We start from the raw sequence: 23,116 nt of genomic DNA on the forward strand, positions 1-23,116 counted from the left end.
GTCTAAACCTTGGCAACAAAAGGGAGTACATTCCTATATGAAAATCAGCAAACTGTCTTCAGCACACTGTTTGCGAGCTAAAAATATGTAAATTACCTTGGTGCGTTCAGGGCATTCCCTAGTCCATTAACACACTAAAATGCTTACCCACACCCTCCCTGTGATCGAGCCCCCTTCATAAATACTTATGTGTATTTCTTCTTCTGCTGTTAACATGATGATGTCCCTTGTATGGCCAGTGTTCTTAAGCTGCGCCGCTCTAGGCTGTCGGAAGCAGTGGTGAAGTGGTGCATGCGCACTAGTGGTATGAGAAGTGAGAAGGTCATTTGTCTATTTTTATTTTTGGGAACAGGGCCATTGACTGGAAAATGGTTAAGAGCTCTGGAATCATCATCACCCACACTGTTACCCTGAATAAGCAGGTTAGTGTGTTTAATGCTATTGTCAGTTTCTGTTTAAATGGTTACATGTTGTAAATAAAATTACAAATTAGTTTTAATTTTTTATAGCTATTCTGATCAGTGGAGATACCCCATGTTCCCCTTTATTACAAACAAAATACAATACACAGATAATCAATCAGGACATCCCCTTTTATTTGTCCTCCAGCAGCCACCACTTATAAAATGTGTTGTCACATGGTAACCTTTCAAATTGATAGGTGACTATGTACATGGTTAAGGAGAGTCCTCTAGAGCAGGGACCAAACTTGGCATCTTTGCTCCTTGTTCTGGCTACAACATCCTTATGCCTTAGCATCCATACAGTACATACTCTGTATCCCATCAAATACAGCTATAATTATTATTTGATGTTGGCATGCTTACCTGAATCATTCTCATGCAGTCTTCCTGGTTGTTCGCAGAGACACATTGAATTGATGGATTCAAGCTCTGATTTTTAAATGCAATGGCCATATCTCCACATTTCCAGATTTCTTCTGTGCTAAGGGTGCACCAGCGCAGGGGTTTTTGTAGCTCTTAAATATATAGGGAGTGGGACATATAACTACTGACAAATCACATATTGTTGGATGATTCATAGCAGAATTGTGTTTTATTTCAAATCAATGATGTTGATGTTTAAAGTGCATCTGTTACCTTAACTAGGCTTGTGAAGCTGCACACACAGTGCAGTATATCCATTAAAAAGCAATATTTTCTAAATTATCAGCACATGTATATGGCTAGAATTGGCGTGTGAAACCCTACTATTCTGTGTGTGCAGCTTCACAGGCTTTTTTTAATGTAATTGATGCACTTTAAATGATTATCATCAATTTACATGTGCCAGAAAATACATAGAGAGTAGATTTGATGACTTGAACATAATTTTCTCTCTCAATACAACTATATATGTACGTATATCCTCATTGATAAAAACAATAAGATGCCAATTTAAATTGTTGGAATCAAATTAAACTTTATATATGTGACTGTAATGATGATATATGGGATTACAATTTTAGAATGAAAGGATACACTTTTTTGAAAACTGTACATTTGAAAGGAGGCTCTAATACCCTGTTGGGCTGCTTCTAGACTGGATACAAGATAAGATATGATTGGGAATGGAGTGATACTGGTCTCGTATGGAATCTTGTGGCACGTTTTCCTACAGTTGCCTGTAAATCCTGCACACTCATAGGTTGCCAAAGCTGGCACGACTGCTGGTGAAAAATGTGGGGATTGAATAGGCAGGGAGCAAATTGCAACAGAACAGGACATCAGCAATTGGGGCAGTGTGTCGCTTCACAGCAAAGACAGGATTGAAGCACTCACCATGAGGCCTCCATACTGTCATCAGAGTCTAAACAGAACCTGGACTCACACCACTAGACAGCAGAACATGTAATGGACGCTGTCACACCAAATATTCTTCTGCTAAGTTCCTGGAAACGGTCTTGGCAGGGACAGGGTTGTTTAATAAAGGTGCCACCTGGGTTTAGATGCCAGACAAGGGCCACCTGTGTCTAGATGCCAATCTAGATGCTTGTCAGTGAATTGAACGATCGTTTCTACTGGTGGTCTGTCTGAGCCATCCAGAGCCTATTCATCATATGTGTGTGCTCTCATGTTCCCATGATGTGCCTCCTCTCAAAGTCTGTCAAATGGGCACAATGTATGTAGGCGTATCACAGAGGCAAGTCTTGCAGTTAACAAGGAACACTACCCAAAAGTGGCCTCTGAGAGCTTTTTTTAATAGGACAAGGTAGAGAACTTTTGCGCCCTCTTGTGGAAAGTGTCCAGTTAGATCTCACCTGTAATCATTTACATATCTGTGCCTGAGTCATAACTGAATGACGAGGTTTGCATAAATCCAACATTTCCATCTGGGTGCATTATTTTTTTTGTTAATATACATATACAGTATACATATATATCCTGTTTTATTTTTTATTTTTATAACAGTTCTCCCAAATAAGTGCCTACATAAGTGCAAAACTCTGGGGGGAGATTTATCAAAACTTGTCCAGAGGAAAAGTTGCTGAGTTGCCCATAGCAACCAATCAGATCGCTTCTTTCATTTTTGAAAAGGCCTCTGAAATATGAAAGAAGCGATCTGATTGGTTTTGGTAACTCTCCTCCTCTGTGCCTACATAGCAATGCTAGTTACTGTTTTGAGAAGAACATATACAGTACTGCACAGCATTTTTTTTACACCTGTCTAAAATGTTTTCAAAGAATGCTTTTAAAAGTAAAAGTGTTTATATTTTTTTAATTACTTAACAAAATGCAAAGTGAATTAACAGAAAATAAATCTAATTTAAAATTTGCTGTGACCACCCTTTGGGTTCAATACAGCATCTATTCTTCTTGGTACACTTGCACATGGTTTTTGAACGAAACTGGGCAGGGATCTTGTTTCAAACATCTCGGACAACCACAGACCTTCTGTTGATAGAGGCTCGCTCAAATTCTTCTGTATTTCCATGTTATCCTAGATTAACTCAATCATGTGGATATCAGGAATCTGGGGGCCATATCATCACTTCCAGTTTTTATGACATGGACATGTTTGGCGTCATTGTCCTGCTGCAGAATACATTTTTAACCAATCAGACACTTCCCTGATGGTACTGCATGATGGTTAAGCATCTGTCTGTAATTATTAGCATTAAAGGGGTACTCCACCCCTAGATATCTTATCCCCTATCCAAAGGATAGGGGATATGATGTCTGATCGCGGGGGGCCCCCGCAACAGAGGCGTAGCGTGGGGGGTGCAGGGGGGGGCGGCCGCATCGGGCGCAACATCTGGGGGGGGGCGCGCTCGGACTCGCAGCTCTCTGCCCCTGCCTGGCTCACTCACTCTCTCTGCAGTGCTGGCTGTGCGAATCCGATCCGAGCCGCCGGGTCGCCGCCCACAGGCAGTGGCGGATCCAGGGGGGAGGGGGCAACGGGGCAATTGCCCCCCCCCCCCCCCGAGATTGTTGCCCCTCTTCCTGAACTATTGCATGGTGGAGCGGGAGCTGTCGACTGTCCCGCTCCACCACCCCTTTCTCACGCCCGTCACCTTGCTATTACATGCCGCGGCTGCTCCATTCCTGCAGTCAGTGAGAGCCAATCACGGCAGGCCGGCATGATGACATCACATCATGGCACCGGCGCCCGGAGATCATGTCCCCGCGGCTCTCACTGACTGCAGGAATGGAGTAGCCGCAGCGTGGGAGAAATGTGACGGGCGTGAGAAAGGGGAGGGGGGAGCAAATTATAAGTGAGAGGGGCAAATGATGAGTAAGGGGCACATGTCAGGGGGGCATTATATGTGGGGGTACATGACAGGACCCCCCCCTGTCATGTGCCCCTCACATATAATACCACCCTGACATGTGCCCTTCACATATAATGCCCCCTGTCCTGCCCCCTCAGCGGGCATTATATGTGAGTGGCACATGTCAGGGGGGCATTATATTTTAGGGGCACAGGACATGGGGCATTATATGTGAGGGGCACAGGACAGGGGACATTATAAGTCAGGGTCACATGTCAGGGGGGCATTATATGTGGGGGCACATGACAGGGGGGCATTATATGTGAGGGGCACATGTCAGGGGGCAATTTATGCGGGGGCACATGACAGGGGCCCCCTGTCATGTGCCCATATAATGCACATATAATGTCCCCTTGACATTTGCCGCTTACTTATAATACCCAAAGTCATGTGCCCATCACTTATAATACCCGCTGTCCTGTGCCCCTCACATATAATGCCCCCCTGTCATGTGCCCCCCACATATAATGCCCCTGTCATGTGCCCCCCACATATAATGCCCCGTAACATGTGCCCCCCCTTATATAATGCCCCTCTTATAATGCCCCATGTCCAGTGCCCCTCACATATAATGCCCCCCTCATATATAATACCCCATGTCCTGTGCCCCTCACATATAATGCCCCCTGTCCTGCCCCCTCAGGGGGCATTATATGTGAGGGGCATAGGACATGGGGCATTATATGTGAGGGGCAAAGGACAGGGGGCATTATAAGTCAGGGACATATGTCAGGGGGGCATTATATGGGCATATGACAGGGGGGCTGTCCTGTGCCTCCACATATAATGCCCAATGTCCTGTGCCCCTCACATATATTGCCCCCTGAGGGGGCTGGACAGGGGGCATTATATGTGAGGGGCACAGGACAGAGGACATTATTATTATTATGTGGGGGGAACAGGATGGATTATAATTATCATATGTGGGGGCACAGGATGGGGCATTATTACTATAAGTGAGGGGCACAGAGTGTTTTGCATTTCAGAGGAATAGTAATTCAGAGGTAAACAATACATGTGCTTAGGGGGTAAGGGTTTCTTTAACTAATCTAGTGGAAGACACTCGAATGCTAAAATCCACGGGTCTACTTGCCTTGCCCCGGGTGCTGACAACCCACGCTACGCCACTGCCCCGCAATATTGCATGCGGCACCCACCTGTTTCTTCTCAGGAAGCGCTGCAGGGTCTGGGTCCCGACCACCACAACGGAAGTCCGTGACGTCACGCCCCATCCCCTCAATGCAAGTCTATGGGAGGGGGCGTGGCGGCCGTCACGCCCCCTCCCATAAACTTGCATTGAGGGGACGGGGTGTGACGTCACACGGGGCGGAGTCGTGATGGAGTCATGATGTACCATTCTCCAGCCCTTTGGCGAACAAATTTCCATCTGTTAAAGCCAAATATTTCTACTTTTGACTCAGCAGTCCAGGAGGACTGCTACTATTTTGTGCATAGTTGAGTCGCTTGGCCTTGTTTTCACGTCGGAGGTATAGCTTTTTGGCTGAAATTCCGTTATAAAGACCGCATCTGGCCAGACTTTACCGAACAGTAGATGGGCATACCTGGATCTCACTAGTTTCTGCCAGCATGATGTCTTTCTATGGCTGACCACTGCATCTACATAGTCCTCAATGTTTCAGGTTTATTTGTGCTTCCTCAAAAGAGTTTAGACAGCACAACTTGGTACTTCAGTCTACTCAGAAATCTTTGCCTGGGAAAGACCTTGCTGAGGCAATACAATGACCCCCCCCCCCCCCCGACCTACGATGGCCCCGACATACGATCATTTCAACATACGATGGCCTCTCAGAGGCCATCGCATGTTGAAGGCAGCATCAACATACGATGCTTTTGTATGTCGGGGCCATCGCATAAATGGCTATCCTGCAGCACAGACTGCTTCAGCTGCCGCCGGATAGCCGTTTATGGTGCCCCGTGTGCACGTCCTCTTCGGGATCCCCTGCATCGTTGGCGCTCTCCATCATCGTCGTCATCACGTCGCTGCTCACGCCGTCCCGTCATCCAATAGGAGCAGGGTGCGTAGCGACGTGATGCCGGCGACGGAGAGCGAGGATGCCGGGGAAGCAGAGGCCTTGCCGGAGCATCGGGGACACCCAGGGGACGCGGCAACAGCGATGGAGGGTGACATCCAGGGCAGCGGTGACGGTCCGGAGCGGCGGGGACACATGAGTATAACCTCCAATACCAGTGGTCTTCAACCTGCGGACCTCCAAATGTTGCAAAACTACAACTCCCAGAATGGCCGGACAGTTGTTGGCTGTCCGGGCATGCTGGGTGTTGTAGTTTTGCAACATCTGGAGGTCCGCAGGTTGTAGACCACTGTCCTATACTTTACATTGCACAGATCCCTCAACATACGATGGTTTCAACAAACGATGGTCCATTTGGAACGGATTACCATCGTATGTTGAGGGACCACTGTATAATGTGACTTTTTGATCATTTATGACATGCTTGCAGAGTGCGCAGGGCTTTCCCAGAAGGCGGTGACATTACATGAAGGGGCGAGGTCTCCCCGATCACCAAATTTAACACAGTTTACTAGCAAGCTAAAACTGTGCTTGAAATCTCCGCCAGTTCAGAGCTGGCACAGGCAGCCTAATGTGCATGAATTTGCGTAGAGGTACACACCTGTGCATTGGCAGGGCATTCATCCAAACCAGCAACAGAGATGATGGTCTTGATAAATGCTCCCCCTTGTAGATGACATGTGACATGTCACTGTCTGCCTCAACCTCACAATGTGGCAGAGTTAAAGCCTTTTTTTTGTGTGTGTGTGTGTTATATACAGAATAATTTTTTGTAGGTTTTTCTACCTGGAGTATGATTTAACTAATAACTGTTTTCTCCGCATGAACTGTGGTTGATATGTGTGAGACTCTTCTATATACTGTCTCTTTAGGCCGTCTTTCTCACTATGGAGTTTTTAAGAGGGCTTATTGCAAACAAACTTTGTATGTGGAATATTAAGTACATTATGCCTAGCCTTGCCGCGTGTGTCTCATGAGCCGGGAGTATCACAATACTATGAAGAAGCTTAGCCGCCGGTTACATGAAGCATTTTCTTTGGACATCAAGACCTCAGGGCGCGCTGTTTCATGTTAGGCTGGGAAGTGGTTAATCCAGTCTAGCAGTGCCATGACTTAGGCTTGAAACGTGTCGGTGTTACACTCCCTGTTTTTATTGAGTGACATGTCACTTGCCGCAATGATGGCATACCATTTTAATGAGCACTATTAAACGTTAAGTTTTACTGGATTCTAGTTTTCCAGGAGCTGGATGCATCTTTTTCCACTTGTTTGCTATAACCAGGGGAGAGCGGTTCCCGGCATCCATGCTTCCGGACATTACTACTAGTGCCTGTGGTGCATGAAGATTCGGTGAGCTGATCTACAACTACTCCTTTTTGGTACCCATCAGAGTTAAAGCCTCTTTCACTCTTTTTCTGTTTTAGTTAATGACTGCGTTTCAATGTATCAAAATGATGATCATCATCACTCATTTGGTATAACTGGTTAATCATACACTTAACTATAGTCATACAAAATCATTGACGGTGTGCAAGTGTACCTAGAAGAATTCATGCTGTTTTGAAGGTAAATAGATTTTTCTTCTGTTCATTCACTTTGCATTTAGTTAATTGATAAAAATAAACTATAACCACTTTAATTTTAAAAGCATTCTTACTTTTTCCCTACCTACATTTTTCCCTACCTGCCTAAAACTTTTGAACAATACTGTTTTATTTCATGTACTGCAACATCTAAACCATAAAAACACAGTTTCAATAAAATTTCAGATTTTGGCCTCCTATGAATTATAAATGACATTGTCCTTACTGTCAAGGTCGCAGTCTATTCCTGTCATTGCTTGCAGAAATTCATCACCGAGCCAGGACTGATATGTCTGGTTAGAAATCGTCCTGAATTCTATTGTGGCATCTCTGAATAGTAAGTTAATGCCATTATAGGCAGCAGAGTCAAACATTTTGAAGCCGGAGCTGGGACTGTTGAATTTTTGCTATATAAAACATAGAAGCATATGACATTATATCACAACATATAGAAAGTCAGTATCTTTGTTTTCTTATGTCACTGTGTACTAATAATATATTTTCACATGTTACTAAAAAACAATGAATGCTGGTGAATACAAGACTTTGGTGTTTCTTTTAATTGAAAAAAAAAAATCTTTGTAGGCCGGTATTAGATCAATACAGTCCCACTAGTAATGCAATGATGTAAAAACAGAAAATGGCATGCACTATCTAGTAACCTTTGTAGAACAAAGGTCCTTCTCTATTAAGTGCCAATTCTGCTTTCTCAGTATACTCCTAAGGGATTGTAGTGAAATTTCCATTGATCAAGCTTGTCATTGAAAGATGCTTTACTATGCATATTATTAAATATCTATGTGGTCGCTAGCTACACTGGCCTTTTTAAGTAGCCTAACATTTATTTTACATTTGCAGTGTTGGAAATAATCTTTTTTTTTTATCATAAAGACAACAGTAATAAGAGATACGGACATCAGAAGGAAGAGGGGGGGGGGGGGGGGGGGGGTTACTCAGGATCCCTCACTATTAGCAAGATCACAAGCCTGCTATAAGCTAACATTTCATTTAAATGGATAGCATGTAAGACTGGTAGAGAGAAAGACTGACTAGATGAAGTTTTCCTTAACATCTCTATAACAGCTATATAAATACAGGATGCAGTGATAAGAACACTCCTCTGAGCTCAACATCGGGCTAATTTTACATACATTCTAAATTACCTTAAAAGGGAACTGTCATTAAAACTAATTTTTGCTATTGCACTCCTTATGGTAGATGAAAATCTTTCTAATGTACTATGTTTTAAAAAAAATTAAGTTTTCTATGTTTTATTTGTGTTTAAAAAAATCTGCCACTAGGTGTCTCCCTACTTGTCCAGAACACATGTTCCCTACTTGTCCAGAACACATGTCCCCCATCTCTTGCACAGACTATGGACTCCTGCTGGCCTGGCAGAAGTCCAATATCAGGAAATGCAGTCTTGAGTGCTGAAGGGGCGGGGGGGGGGGTGCAGCCTTAGCCAATCATAGCTCATCTCACACACTAAACTGCTCTGGGCTGTGTGTAGCAGTGTGAGGGAGGAAGTTCTCCCCTGTATGGCTTCAGACGATGTCACACCTGCTGGGGAACACCCCTTCCCAGTCTGTGAATCTGACTGAGACCGAGCAGAAAATACAGAGCAATATCAAGGTAGAAGACAAAAAATTAGTAAAAATAAAGGCAGGGGGTAGTTTATCATGATGGGGGCAGTGAACTGGGAGGATTATAAAATTTAACAAGATCATGAGAGGTATTCTTTAACCCTTTAATGACGCAGGACGTATGTTTATGTCCTGTGTCGGCTCCCGCAATATGAAGCGGGGTCACATCGCGTCAGTCCCGGCGCTCATCAACGGCCGGAACCCGCGGCTAATACCACACATCGCCGATCGCGGCGATGTGCGGTATTAACCCTTTAGAAGCGGCGGTCAAAGCTGACCGCCGCTTCTAAAGCGGTAGTGAAAGTATCCCGGCTAGTCAGTCGGGCTGTTCGGGACCGCCGTGGTGAAATCGCGGCGTCCCGATCACCTTACCTGCCTCCTCTGTGTCCGATCGACGAATGACTGCTCCGTGCCTGAGATCCAGGCAGGAGCAGTCAAGCGCCGATAACGCTGATCACAGGCGTGTTAATACACGCCAGTGATCAGCATAGGAGATCAGTGTGTGCAGTGTTATAGGTCCCTATGGGAGCTATAACACTGCAAAAAAATTTTTAAAAAAAAGTGTTAATAAAGGTCATTTAACCCCTTCCCTAATAAAAGTTTGAATCACCCCCCTTTTCCCATAAAAAAAATAAAACAGTGTAAATAAAAATAAAAATAAACATATGTGGTATCGCCGCGTGCGTAAATGTCCGAACTATAAAAATATATTGTTAACTAAACCGCACAGTCAATGGCGTACACGCTAAAAAATTCCAAAGTCCCAAAAAGCGTATTTTGGTCACTTTTTATGCCATTAAAAAATGAATAAAAAGTGATCAAAAAGTCAGATCAAAACAAAAATTGTAGCGATAAAAACGTCAGATCACGGCACAAAAAATTAGCCCTCATACCGCCCTGTAGATGGAAAAATAAAAAAGTTATAGGGGTCAGAAGAGGACATTTTTAAACGTATAAATTTTCCTGCATGTAGTTATGATTTTTTCCAGAAGTACGACAAAATCAAACCTATATAAGTAGGGTATCATTTTAACCATATGGACCTACAGAATAATGATAACATGTAATTTTTACCGAAATATGCACTGCGTAGAAACGGAAGCCCCCAAAATTTACAAAATGGCGTTTTTTCTTCGATTTTGTCGCACAATGATTTTTTTTTCCGTTTCGTCGTGAATTTTTGGGTAAAATTACTGATGTCACTGCAAAGTAGAATTAGTGACACAAAAAATAAGCCATAATATGGAATTTTAGGTGGAAAATTGAAAGGGTTATGATTTTTAAAAGGTAAGGAGGAAAAAACGAAAGTGCAAAGATGGAAAAACCCTGAGTCCTTAAGGGGTTAAACCTCACCCTGGACCTTTGGTAAAACATATGCACCATTTAGACACTTTTAATCCACAATAAAATGCCAATAGTGGATGTTGATCAGCCATGTTCTCAAGCACTGCTTCCTTAATGAATAGGGAAATTGCATGCAATAACACAGTTGCAGTAATGGTGTAGTGATCTCAAAACCACAAGCTGTATATTTACTCAGAATCTCTTGAACCTGCTTAGACTACTTTCATCCCATATTTCGGATCCTATATTTTACTACTTTCCCCAAACCATCTAAGGACATATGAATGAAACATGGACTGAAAACATAACATTAGTAAACTGATAGGTGAATAAAACAAGCTTAGGTGTTCTTGACTATCCTGACCCACCTGTCCTTCATGTAGCATCTTGTAAATAAGAGAACCATCAACATCAGACCTGACCACAACAGCATGAGCCGGTACCCTGGCCAGGTTACACCTTTTCCATTCAGTGACATCTGCCCTGGTACCATCCCTGCACAGCAGCTGATAATCTGAAGATAGGATATCCTTGGTCCAAGAAGCTGAATTCTTTCCTAATTTGTATGAACAAAAATAGGATTCATTTATTTGTACAGGTCTTATTTACAGGCCAAGTTTACACATTGTAAAATGAATAGCAAAATATGTCCATAATATAGGGAATAATATATGACTGTGTTTTCAATCTAATAATGTGCACAATAAAAGACAGTAGAAAAGTGGCTGTTTCAACATTGGAATTACGGATGATTTAAAAAAAAAACAACCACCATGATTTCCTCCCCTAAAAACCAGTTTAAAAAAGACTTAGAAGTGAAAATACCATCAGAATTGTCCAACACTGTACTGTGCTTTACAAAAGCCACATCCCCTCCGTCCACAAGACACCTGGAGAAGTAAATAAGAGAAAAAGAATTCCATTATGTTAGATCAATATTCCAAATCAACACATTACTAGGCAATAGTGTTAGAGGTGGCATATTAGGAAGATAATATCCACAGCACTAAAGCTGGTCACACACATAATACATAAGTGTGCATGTGTTCGGAACAAAGAAAGAGAGAGCTGCTGCCAGACTCCTAACATAAGGACAAGGCAGCTAAAATTTGTGATTGGGGTGTCTCTCTATTACTTGAGCAGTCAGGTAACTCCAATATCTAAGGGTTTGGAGGTGTGGCGGAAAAACTCACCCTATTTGGGCCCAAAAACAAATATTAAATTCCTCAGGGGATAAATATATTGGGAACAAGAACTGCTACAAGTTAGAATACAGGTAGTAGCATACGGTGTAGCACACTACCAAGCTAATGTAGGGAATCTTCCAGGCCCAACAATGGGTAAAACAAGCAGGCAAATTTAACGCTCTTCTAAGAGAAAGAAAGTTGTCTCTAAGAACAGCACTCTCACTCACTCATGGACTGCTATATCATCATGCTGTAAGAACTTCATCTTTTGTTTTCTGAACTTGCCTTGCTAAACTCTTTTATATATTTTTGTAACTGTATGTCATTTGTTGCTGTATTTATATATATTTGGCACTGTGATACCTTTTATCAGATTAAATGTTTTATTAATCAGCTCTGGTCTTTGATCTCTAAATATATGAGCTCACCTTTCTGAAGGCAGCTCTGGTAAAACACGTTTATCTAAGGGTTAATTTGGTGACTTGCTGGGACTAATAGTGGATACCCAGAGGTCTGGCAGCTTTAACCCTTGCACCATCACACTCTCTCTAATGTCTTGGCCGGACCGATAGGGTGTGATCGTGACATACCCTATATGTCAGTGCTCAGCCTAATTCCTAGTCATGTTTCAAGACTATTTAATGGATCAAGTATTGACTTACAGGGTAGCTACCTCCAATAGGTGGCTATAGAGAGCACATTTCTTCCTTTTGGAGAAGAGCCAACTTGCATGTAAAAAGTCCTGTAATAATATGCTATTAGGAAACTAATATTCATGCTAGTACCTAATATCTACTTTTAATTGCCTCTAATGGTACAATTTCACTTTAATGTAGCTCCTGACCACTAGAAATTACATAAATGCATATGTGGCGTCCCAGTACGGGATGGTGTTTCCCTGTACCTTCCTTCCCTGTCAGGCAGTGTCACTCCGTGTCCCCAGGGCCCCCTGCAGTCGTATCCCTCATGTATATAAGTTGTATATTTTATTGTGTATTGTAGCTTTAATAAATTTACCATGTGATTGTTACCCAGGAGGTACTAGTGACCAGCTGACCCAAAGGTGACATATAGGCTCCCTGCTAGTCTCCTCCATATAAGCCCTGGGTGGAGCTAGCTCTCTCTCTCTCTCTTGTTTCTGAGGTCCAGTGCAGTCAAGACATCTCAGACTGTGTGTCCAGAGCATTGTAGGCCTCGAGTCAAGTCCTGCAGCCTCAAGTCAAGTCCTACAACCACAAGTCAAGTGCACAGTAAGCTAAAGTCATAGCCCTGTCAGTCAAGTCAAGTCTGTTGTCTATCCAGCGTGGCCTGCACTCAATTCTCCCATCCACTACAAGTCCCAGCAATCCTGCGAGGTCTCTGTGTCACTGGTCCTCTCCTTGGGCCCTGGTTGTACTGCATAGACTGTAACAACTGTCCACCTCAGTAAAGCTAACATGGTTCCGTAACTTTTATGTGTTTTCTCAGCATATAAAGTATCAATCTGTGCATTACCTAAAGGCTCCATCGTAGTCCTGATACTTATCCTGCCCACATTGATTTGCAGTGCTGTTGTCTCCCCTGCACAGATCGCAGAGGGAGGAGTATTGGAATTTTTCAGCTCCAGGTACACAGCTTTCAGAAAAGAATTCGCTCACTCCTATAAGAAGAAATATGCCAAGGTATAAATTAGAACATGTAAAAATCCCAGCTCCGATTATGCTGACGTGAAACTTGAATATATGGTGTACTATGGGTGATACTTTTTGACACTGGGCCTAAACTTTAACAACTATGTCAAATGTTAAACATATTGGGAGAGATTTATCAAAACCTGTCCAGAGGAAAAGTTGCTGTGTTACCCATGGCAACCAATCAGATTGCTTCTTTCATTTTTATAAGGCCTTTTCAAAAATGAAAGAAGCAATCTGTTTGGTTGCTATGGGTAACACAGCAACTTTTCCTCTGCACAGGTTTTGTTAAATCTCCGCCATTATGTTTAGAAAGTAAACCGGGAGTCAAGCAGCTATTATGTTTTGGGATAGTCAAACGTTTTTGCAAAAATGAATGATGACCAAAGTCAGTTTAGAAATCTGTTTTACAGATGATTTGATATAGGGTTACGTTTTATTCTTACCTTTTGGTATGTCACACGCTACTGAAGACATACGCCCACTATCAATGAGAAACCCAATTGGAACATTCCATCCTGAGGTCTTCTCATAGCCTGTGTGACAAGACTTTGTGCCTTTCAGAGTATTTATTGTGATAGTGGAATTTTTCTTTACTACAGCCACAGCATAATAGGAGGTCCCCGCACCTGTAGGCAACAGTATCTACATATAAGGTTAGGGATACACTTGCTTTAATGCAACTTTTTTTGGATGTGTAATTTAGCTGTAATAACATTGTGGTCTGTGATGGTAAAGTCACATGAGACTTGTGATCACAAAAGGTTGCAACGCAACCATATTGATACTGAAATGTCACATTGCAATCTTTGTTTTATTTGTTTTTATTTTGTGAGATCAAAGTTTCCATATAGTCCTAGCCTAGCTCTTTAAATGTTGTTGGGGTACTAACCTTGATCATATACTTCTCCAACCACAGGCTTCAGGTTGTACCACCTGCCGGCTTTATATGTGAGTATGCCACTGAGCATTACAGCATCTGCCAAATTATCCTGTAAAACAAAGTAATAAAACAGGGTTAGGCACAGTACTATTGAACCTAATGTACTTGTATTTATAATTTGTCTATTGAATCAATTGAATGAAAGGACAATTTGTCTCATATAAAATACACTATTCCTATTTACCTACTGAGATGGTGGATTTTACCTTTTAGGGTCTATTTAGTACCCTGTGCACATTTGATGCGCAAGATTTAAAGCTACAGATTTTATGCTGTAAAGTTCAATGTAAACTAAATGATTGAACACAGCTTCAAATCTGCAGCTTCAAATACTGCACATCACATGTAATGCATATAACACAGGTGAATACACTCTATTGATGCAAACAGCAACATATGCAGTCTACCCAAATTCTGAGTTAGGGTATGTTCACAACTGCATATCTTACTTCGTATTATTTTAAAGATTTTCTAAAGTTGATTTTGCTTCCCATTGACTTCAATAAGTAGTGGAAAATCTACAACAAGATATGCATATGTGAACGTGCCCCTAAGAAGTTAGAAAAACAGCAGTAGACATGTTATGTGTGTCCCTTTAGTAATTAAGTACAGTAGTCAATAAATTTGCCAGGTATTCCCCTTTCACATAATAAAGTTTTTTCTTTATATATTGACACGTTATGTAATTTTCTAATATGCTTTGTGTATTGATTTATTACGGGGTTTTTTACATCTCAGGTTGCAATCATTGAAAGGGAAGTGTCATGGTTTACTTCCTGAGTGACAGTCTACCCCATCACGTGATTTATTTAGGAAAGATGTCAGATAACTGTCCTGTACTGTAACCGGTGAAGAACCTGTCTGATCAATAAATGTGACCGGTTGTCAGTCTCTGGAAGTAAACAATTAAACTTTAAATTCAATGACTGTAAACAGAGATCTTGAAATCCCATAATGTCCCTGATAATGTTCGGGTAGACTGAATCCCTGTAAAAGGTGTTTATTTGTGGAGAGGACCTCTCACCTGCACAGTTTTGATACAGTTCAAGGATGAAGTGCCTGCGACACAGGACAAAGAAGGAACAATCTTTGCTTCAGCAAAAGACGCTTTCATGTCATTGCATTTTTTACTCTCGTTTTCAGAGACTGTGCACCATCGGATTTCGTTCAGACAAAAGACTATGAAAGACATTGGGCATATGGTCAGATTAGTGATTATTTCATGACAGATATGTTCTTGTTTTTCTTTTGAACTGTGACACATATATATGACACTTTCACACTGTAGATTTAACCCTCAAACATTTACAAAACAATTGTGATCATAACAAATGGCAACATTATTTCAAATGACCAACAATGCAGTCTAGATGCTGGGAAGGCCTTTATCAAGGTCTCCCGATACTTTCAATATGCCACTTTATTCCACCATATCTTCGGCCTGAATATTTTTTCATACCTGTTGTACCATAATATTGGCTCTAGTTTAGTTCTGACAATTAGCAGCAGAGTAAATAAGGATATTGGTTAATGGCAGCATTTTCTGTTAACATCCAGCTCCGTTTAGCCTCCCCTAGATATTCTTTTCCAGGACTACAGCATGTATAGAAGGTGACAGCCCTATCTGGTTATATCTTAAAGTGTACCTGTCATTAACAAAAACTTCTTATATAATGTAGAAAATAACATTATATGTACATTTGTAATATACATTGGTTAAAAAAAGTGTATATTTTTGTCCCTACAGCTATTGCCTGTGTCTCTCTGTGAGGAGATCAAATACAAGAAGTGTGGGTGGACAAGCAGGGCTCTGTACACTGAGGACAAGCAGGACTCTGTACACTGAAGACAAGCAGGGCTCTGTGCACTGAGGACAAGCAGGGCTCTGTACACTGAGGACAAGCAGGGCTCTGTACACTGAGGACAAGCAGGGCTCTGTACACTGAGGACAAGCAGGGCTCTGTACACTGAGGACAAGCAGGGCTCTGTATATTGAGGTCAAGCAGGGCTCTGTATACTGAGGACAAGCAGGGCTCTGTACACTGAGGACAAGCAGGGCTCTGTACACTGAGGACAAGCAGGGCTCTGTACACTGAGGACAAGCAGGGCTCTGTATATTGAGGTCAAGCAGGGCTCTGCACACTGAGGACAAGCAGGACTCTGTACACTGAGGACAAGCAGGGCTCTGTACACTGAGGACAAGCAGGGCTCTGTACACTGAGGACAAGCAGGGCTCTGTACACTGAGGACAAGCAGGGCTCTGTATATTGAGGTCAAGCAGGGCTCTGTACACTGAGGACAAGCAGGGCTTTGTATATTGAGGTCAAGCAGGGCTCTGTATACTGAGGTCAAGCAGGGCTCTGTGCAGTAAGGACAAGCAGGGCCCTGTGCAGTGAGGCTCTGTGACACTCTCCTCACTCCCACAGCAGGATGATTGACAAGCCAGGAGCCTGCACAGATCCCTGCTTGTTCTTCCGTCACTTCCTGTATTTGGTCTCCTCACAGAGACACACAGGCAATAGCTGAAGGTACAGCCTTTTTTTTCACCCGAAAATATACACTTTTTTTAAAATTAATATTACAAATATACATATAATGGTATTATCTACATTATATTAAAAAAATTGTATAATACCTTTTTCACATACTTCTGGTCTATATCTGTCCCAGAGTTGAATAACATATATATTTTTTAAATATTCTATTTGAGGTAACAAACAAAAAAAATATCAAAACTCTCCTTTTGCAGACTGACAGCACCACACCTCTTACTACACTGCTTGCTCTTTAAGGGTATGTTCACACGAGCGGATTTTCACAGCGGATTTCGCAGCGGATCCGCCGCTGAAGGACCCTCTGTATTCTGCCTTCACATGTGCCTGTTCGTAGCGGCAATACGCCGCTACGAGCAGACACAGTGCGATGTGCGATTCCCCGCGTGCATGCGCAGTATACTCGCACATCGCGCCAGCTCTCGGCCTGGCTCATTGAGCAGGGGGAGCGGCCGCGATGTGTGCGAGTACACCGCGCATGCACATCGTTTCAGTGTGTCTGCACGTAGCGGCGTATGGCCGCTACGAGCAGGCAAATGTGAAGGCAGAATACAGAGAGTCCTTAAGCGGCGGATCCACAGCGTAAAATACGCTGTGGATCCGCTTGTGGGAACGTACCCTTAATTAGGCTCTCTCTGAGGCTGGCATTCCACGTTTTTCGGAATACTGTCACTGCAGTTTTTGAGCCTGAGACAGAAGTAGATCCACGAGGAAGGAGAAGTATAAGTCCTTTTTTGTATTTCCCGTTCATATTGAATCCAATTCTGACTTTGGCTCATAAACTGCAGTGGCAGTTCTCCAAATAACTGCTAAGTGGAAACCCAGCCTGACTCCTTGTGGGGGGGGGGGGTAATCAAGCTGCTTTTTGGTGTAAATTTGTCTCAGATTTGACACACCTGCGAAGTGTGTAACTGGATAAAATCATGATGATCACAATAAGTAAATACATTAAAAATTGCACAATCTATGTTTTGGACCATCTCCTAGATTTGACTTACAAACATGAATGCATAATATTAAAGGGGAACTCCGGTGGGGAAATAAAAAATGTTTTCAAATCTATTGGTGCCAGAAAGTTACACAGATTTGTAAATTACTTCTATTTAAAAATCTTAACCCTTCCAGTAATTATCAGCTGCTGTATACTACAGATATACTACAGAGAAATTTGTGAAGTTCTTTCCAGTCTGACAACAGTGCTCTCTGCTGACACCTCTGTCCATGTCAGGAACTGTCTAGATGTTTTCTATGGGGATATGCTTTTAATTTGGACAGTTTCTGACATGGACAGAAGTGTCAGCTACTAAAAAGAACTACACAATTTTCTCTGTAGTATACAGCAGCTGGAAGGGTTAAGATTTTTTACATTTGTTTTACACATGTTTCCACCGGAGTTCCCCTTTCAATTAAATACTTTCATGTGTAAGTGGCCTAAGCTACTAGGCCACTTCTGTAAAACGAGTGCACAGAGGTGCAAAGTGATTGGAAGCACCTATCTATACAAGGTCTAGAATTAATTAACCCCTTAAGGACTCAGCCCATTTTCACCTTAAAGGGGTACTCCGGTGGAAAACTTTTTATTTTTTATTTTTTATTAACTGGTGCCAAAAAGTTAAACAGATTTGTAAATTAAATATAGCAAAGAACGGCGAGGCTCTATATATTCAACGGCTATATATTCAAGCCGCTGAAGAAAGCACCTAGTGGGTGCTGAAACGCATCCAGCGACCCCCCTAAGAGACGTATGAGACCACTGAACCATCACTATTTGCAGTCCATAGTAACTACCAGCTAGCACACGGACATTTCTTGAGCGCGCAGTCAGAGACCGAGAGCGCGCGCTACCTGCACGAGGACGCCACCTGGAATACCTGCCTTTGCAAGCGCTGCAGCCCCTGTGTACATCGCCCACCATCCGCTAGCACCGTGCAAACAGGAGTCGGCAGAGACTCCAGCGGTGCGCTCTCAGGCCAGAGAGCGGGGACTAGACTTGTGCACTAGAAAAATTTTCGTTTAATTTCGTTTCGTTTTTTCGTTTTGGAAAAAAATTTCGGTTCGGCAATATTTTCGGTTTAGATTTTTCGGATACATTCGGTATTCGGGTATTCAGGTTGTTTTTTTTCGGATACATTCGGTATTCGGGTACATTCGGTAAATCTTTTTAGTCTTTTTTTGGACTTTAGCTATCCTAATAAATTATGGAGATACCTTTTTTATAAAAATTTCGCAGGGTATCATAAAAAAATCATAATAAAAAAGATACAGTGGTGATGGAAAAATTGTATCTAACGAAATGTATCATTTTTATTATGAAATGTTTATTCATTTTTAAACAGGGATCAATTTATGTGAGCGGGTAAAGCACTAAAAATGTAGCCGACAATAATGAAAATTTAGTGTGTGCGTGTTTTTCACTTTTTTTTAAAACATTTTTTAGGTAGTACTACTACTCCCAGCATGGAACACACTCTTCCATGATGGGAGTAGTAGTTACCTGTACTAATTGACAGATCTCCGGGGTCCCTTGCGATCCTCTTGTATAGATGCGGCGGCTGCTCTTCTATGGTCCCCTGCACTCACGTATATATACACATATTCATATTTCCTGCAGAGCTGTGATTGGCCAGATGGTTCCAGCCAATCACAGCTCTCAGTGAGAAATAGGAATATGTGTATATATACGGCCGTGCAGGGGTCCATAGGAGAGCGCCGGCCGCTTCTATACATTATACAGGAGCATCACAGCGGGTGTCAGGAGTGATACCCGCAGTGATCTTTCCTTTACTACAAGTACTACCACTCCCAACATGGAGTACACTCTGCCCCATGCTGGGAGCTGTAGTACCTGCATTAATAGACAGATCGCAGCGGGTGTCAGAAGTTACACTCGCTGCCATATGTCTATTAATGCAGGTACTACAGCTCCCAGCATGGAGCAGAGTGTGCAGTGTGTGCTCCATGTTGGGAGTATTAGTACCTGCAGTAAGGGACAGATCCCAGGGATGTCACTCCTTCTGACACCCGCTGCGATCGTCCTTATGTGAATGTCGGGATCAGCTGTTCTCAGGGCTACAGAGCCGGGAGAACAGCTGACGCTGAGCCGTAGGTATACATCCTATATCTACTGCCCAGCAAGAACTTACAGTGAGCTTGCAATGTGTATACAGTATTCACATTGCTGGCTCACTTAACCCCTTGCTGAGCTGTGCGCTATGCGCAAGCCCAGCAAGGGAAGAGTTAACTTACACTGCTGGACAGTGTAGGTTAACCCTTTGGGCGGTATACACTATATACAGCTATCTATAGATAGCTGTATACAGTGTATACAGAAGACGAAGTCCGCTTACTTCCCTCGAGTCCCGGGCCGGGTTTGTGTAGCTCCTCCCCCTAGTGATGACGTCATTAGGGGGCGGAGCTACAGAAGGGAACAAGGCTAGTTAATCTGAAGCTCTGTTCACATTGTACGTTTTGTATAATGTGAACAGACCCTTCTGGCAGTGTCTACCCAGACAGGGAGACTCCAGCTGTTGCTAAACTACAACTCCCAGCATGCCCAGACAGCCAAAGGCTGTCTGGGCATGCTGGGAGTTGTAGTTTTGCACCAATTGGTGGCTCCCTGTTTGGGTAGACATTGCATCATGGGTGCTCTCCCCAGCGGACAGCGCCAAAAATGTCATAACCAATTTTTTGTTTTTTTTTTCTTCTCTTTTCAGATCAGTGTATGCAGAGGATTACTGCGGATTCGATGGATTACGGCGGATTTTTTTTTTCCTTTAATAAAATAGTTAACGAGGGCTGTGGGGGAGTGTTTTTTTAAATAAAATAATTTTTCCAATGTGTTGTGTTTTTTTTTATTTTTATTAAATTTTCAGGGTTAGTAGCGGAAGCTGTCTTATTGACGGAATCCATTACTAGGCCAGGGCTTAGTGCTAGCCCCAAAAACAGCTAGCGCTAACCCCCAATTATTACCCCGGTACCCACCGCCACAGGGGTGCCGGGAAGAGCCGGTACCAACAGGCCCGGAGCGTCAAAAATGGCGCTCCTGGACCTAGGCGGTAACAGGCTGGCGTTATTTAGGCTGGGGAGGGCCAGTAACAATGGTCCTCGCCCACCCTGGTAACGTCAGGCTGTTGCTGTTTGGTTGGTATTGTGCTGAGAATGAAAATACGGGGAACTCTATGCGTTTTTTTTTTTATTTAAATAAAAAAATAAAATAAAAAAACGCATAGGGTTCCCCGTATTTTCATTCTCAGCCAGATACCAACCAAACAGCAACAGCCTGACGTTATCAGGGTGGGCGAGGACCATTGTTACTGGCCCTCCCCAGCCTAAATAACGCCAGCCTGTTACCGCCTAGGCCCAGGAGCGCCATTTTGACGCTCCGGGCCTGTTGGTACCGGCTCTTCCCGGCACCCCTGTGGCGGTGGGTACCGGGGTAATAATTGGGGGTTAGCGCTAGCTGTTTTTGGGGCTAGCACTAAGCCCTGGCCTAGTAATGGATTCCGTCAATAAGACAGCTTCCACTACTAACCCTGAAAATTCAATAAAAATAAAAAAAACACAACACATTGGAAAAATTATTTTATTTAAAAAAACACTCCCCCACAGCCCTCGTTAACCATTTTATTAAAGGAAAAAATAAATAATCCGCCGTAATCCATCGAATCCGCAGTAATCCTCTGCATACACGGATCTGAAACGAGAAGAAAAAAACACAAAAAATTGGTTATGACATTTTTGGCGCTGTCCGCTGGGGAGAGCACCCATGATGCAATGTCTACCCAAACAGGGAGCCACCAATTGGTGCAAAACTACAACTCCCAGCATGCCCAGACAGCCTTTGGCTGTCTGGGCATGCTGGGAGTTGTAGTTTGGCAACAGCTGGAGTCTCCCTGTCTGGGTAGGCACTGCCAGAAGGGTCTGTTCACATTATACAAAACGTACAATGTGAACAGAGCTTCAGATTAATTAGCCTTGTTCCCTTCTGTAGCTCCGCCCTTAATGACGACATCACTAGGGGGCGGAGCTACACGAACCCGGCCCGGAACTCGAGGGAAGTAAGCTGGACTTCGTCTTCTGCATACACTGTATACAGCTATCTATAGATAGCTGTATATAGTGTATACCGCCCAAAGGGTTAACCTACACTGTCCAGCAGTGTAAGTTAACTCTTCCCTTGCTGGGCTTGCGCATAGCGCACAGCTCAGCAAGGGGTTAAGTGAGCCAGCAATGTGTATACTGTATATACACATTGCAGGCTCACTGTAAGTTCTTGCTGGGCAGTAGATATACGATGTATACCTACGGCTCAGCGTCAGCTGTTCTCCCGGCTCTGTAGCCCTGAGAACAGCTGATCCCGACATTCACATAAGGACGATCGCAGCAGTGTCAGGAGGAGTGACATCCGCTGGGTTCTGTCCCTTACTGCAGGTACTAATACTCCCAACATGGAGCACACTCTGCTCCATGCTGGGAGCTGTAGTACCTGCATTAATAGACATATGGCAGCGAGTGTAAATTCTGACACCCGCTGCGATCTGTCTATTAATACAGGTACTACAGTTCCCAGCATGGAGCAGAGTGTACTCCATGTTGGGAGTAGTAGTACTTGTAGTAAAGGGAAGATCACTGCGGGTATCACTCCTGACGCCCGCTGCGATCCTCCAGTATAATGTATGAATGCGGCTGCCGCTCTCCTATGGACCCCTGCACGGCCGTATATATACACATATTCCTATTTCTCACTGAGAGCTGTGATTGGCTGGAACCATCTGGCCAATCACAGCTCTGCGGGAAATATGAATATGTGTATATATACGTGAGTGCAGGGGACCATAGAAGAGCAGCCACTGCATCTATACATTATACAAGAGGATCGCAAGAGACCCCTGCGATCTGTCAATTACTACAGGTAACTACTACTCCCATCATGGAAGAGTGTGTTCCATGCTGGGAGTAGTAGTACTACCTAAAAAATGTTTTAAAAAAAAGTGAAAAACACGCACACACTACATTTTTACTATTGTCGGCTACATTTTTAGTGCTTTACCCGCTCACATAAATTGATCCCTGTTTAAAAATGAATAAACATTTAATAATAAAAATGATACATTTCGTTAGATACAATTTTTTCCATCACCACTGTATCTTTTTTATTATGATTTTTTTTATGATACCCTACGAAATTTTTATAAAAAAGGTATCTCCATAATTTTTTAGGATCGCTAAAGTCCAAAAAAAGAATAAAAAGATTTACCGAATGTACCCGAATACCGAATGTATCCGAAAAATCAAACTATCTGTATCCTTTTTATTAACTTTGTTATCAGAATGAATTCTTCACGTTCTTTTACGGATAACGAATGCATTCG

The 23,116-nt window shown here is 43.0% G+C and overlaps 1 protein-coding gene across 1 annotated transcript in view; it reads right to left on the minus strand.

Moving 5' to 3' along the window:
- MELTF (melanotransferrin) overlaps positions 1-23,116 on the minus strand; it is a 98,592-nt gene that overhangs the window by 35,424 nt on the left and 40,052 nt on the right. Inside the window, exons 3-10 of the mRNA XM_056563208.1 lie at positions 15,218-15,372; positions 14,143-14,242; positions 13,697-13,879; positions 13,075-13,219; positions 11,219-11,283; positions 10,762-10,949; positions 7,633-7,813; positions 828-979 (exon numbers count right to left, since the gene is read on the minus strand). Of these exons, the coding sequence (XP_056419183.1) occupies positions 828-979; positions 7,633-7,813; positions 10,762-10,949; positions 11,219-11,283; positions 13,075-13,219; positions 13,697-13,879; positions 14,143-14,242; positions 15,218-15,372 (1,169 nt within the window). The remainder of the gene's footprint in view (positions 1-827; positions 980-7,632; positions 7,814-10,761; positions 10,950-11,218; positions 11,284-13,074; positions 13,220-13,696; positions 13,880-14,142; positions 14,243-15,217; positions 15,373-23,116) is intronic.

Source organism: Hyla sarda, chromosome 3, assembly GCF_029499605.1.
Source record: "Hyla sarda isolate aHylSar1 chromosome 3, aHylSar1.hap1, whole genome shotgun sequence".
Taxonomy (NCBI): Eukaryota; Metazoa; Chordata; class Amphibia; order Anura; family Hylidae; genus Hyla; species Hyla sarda.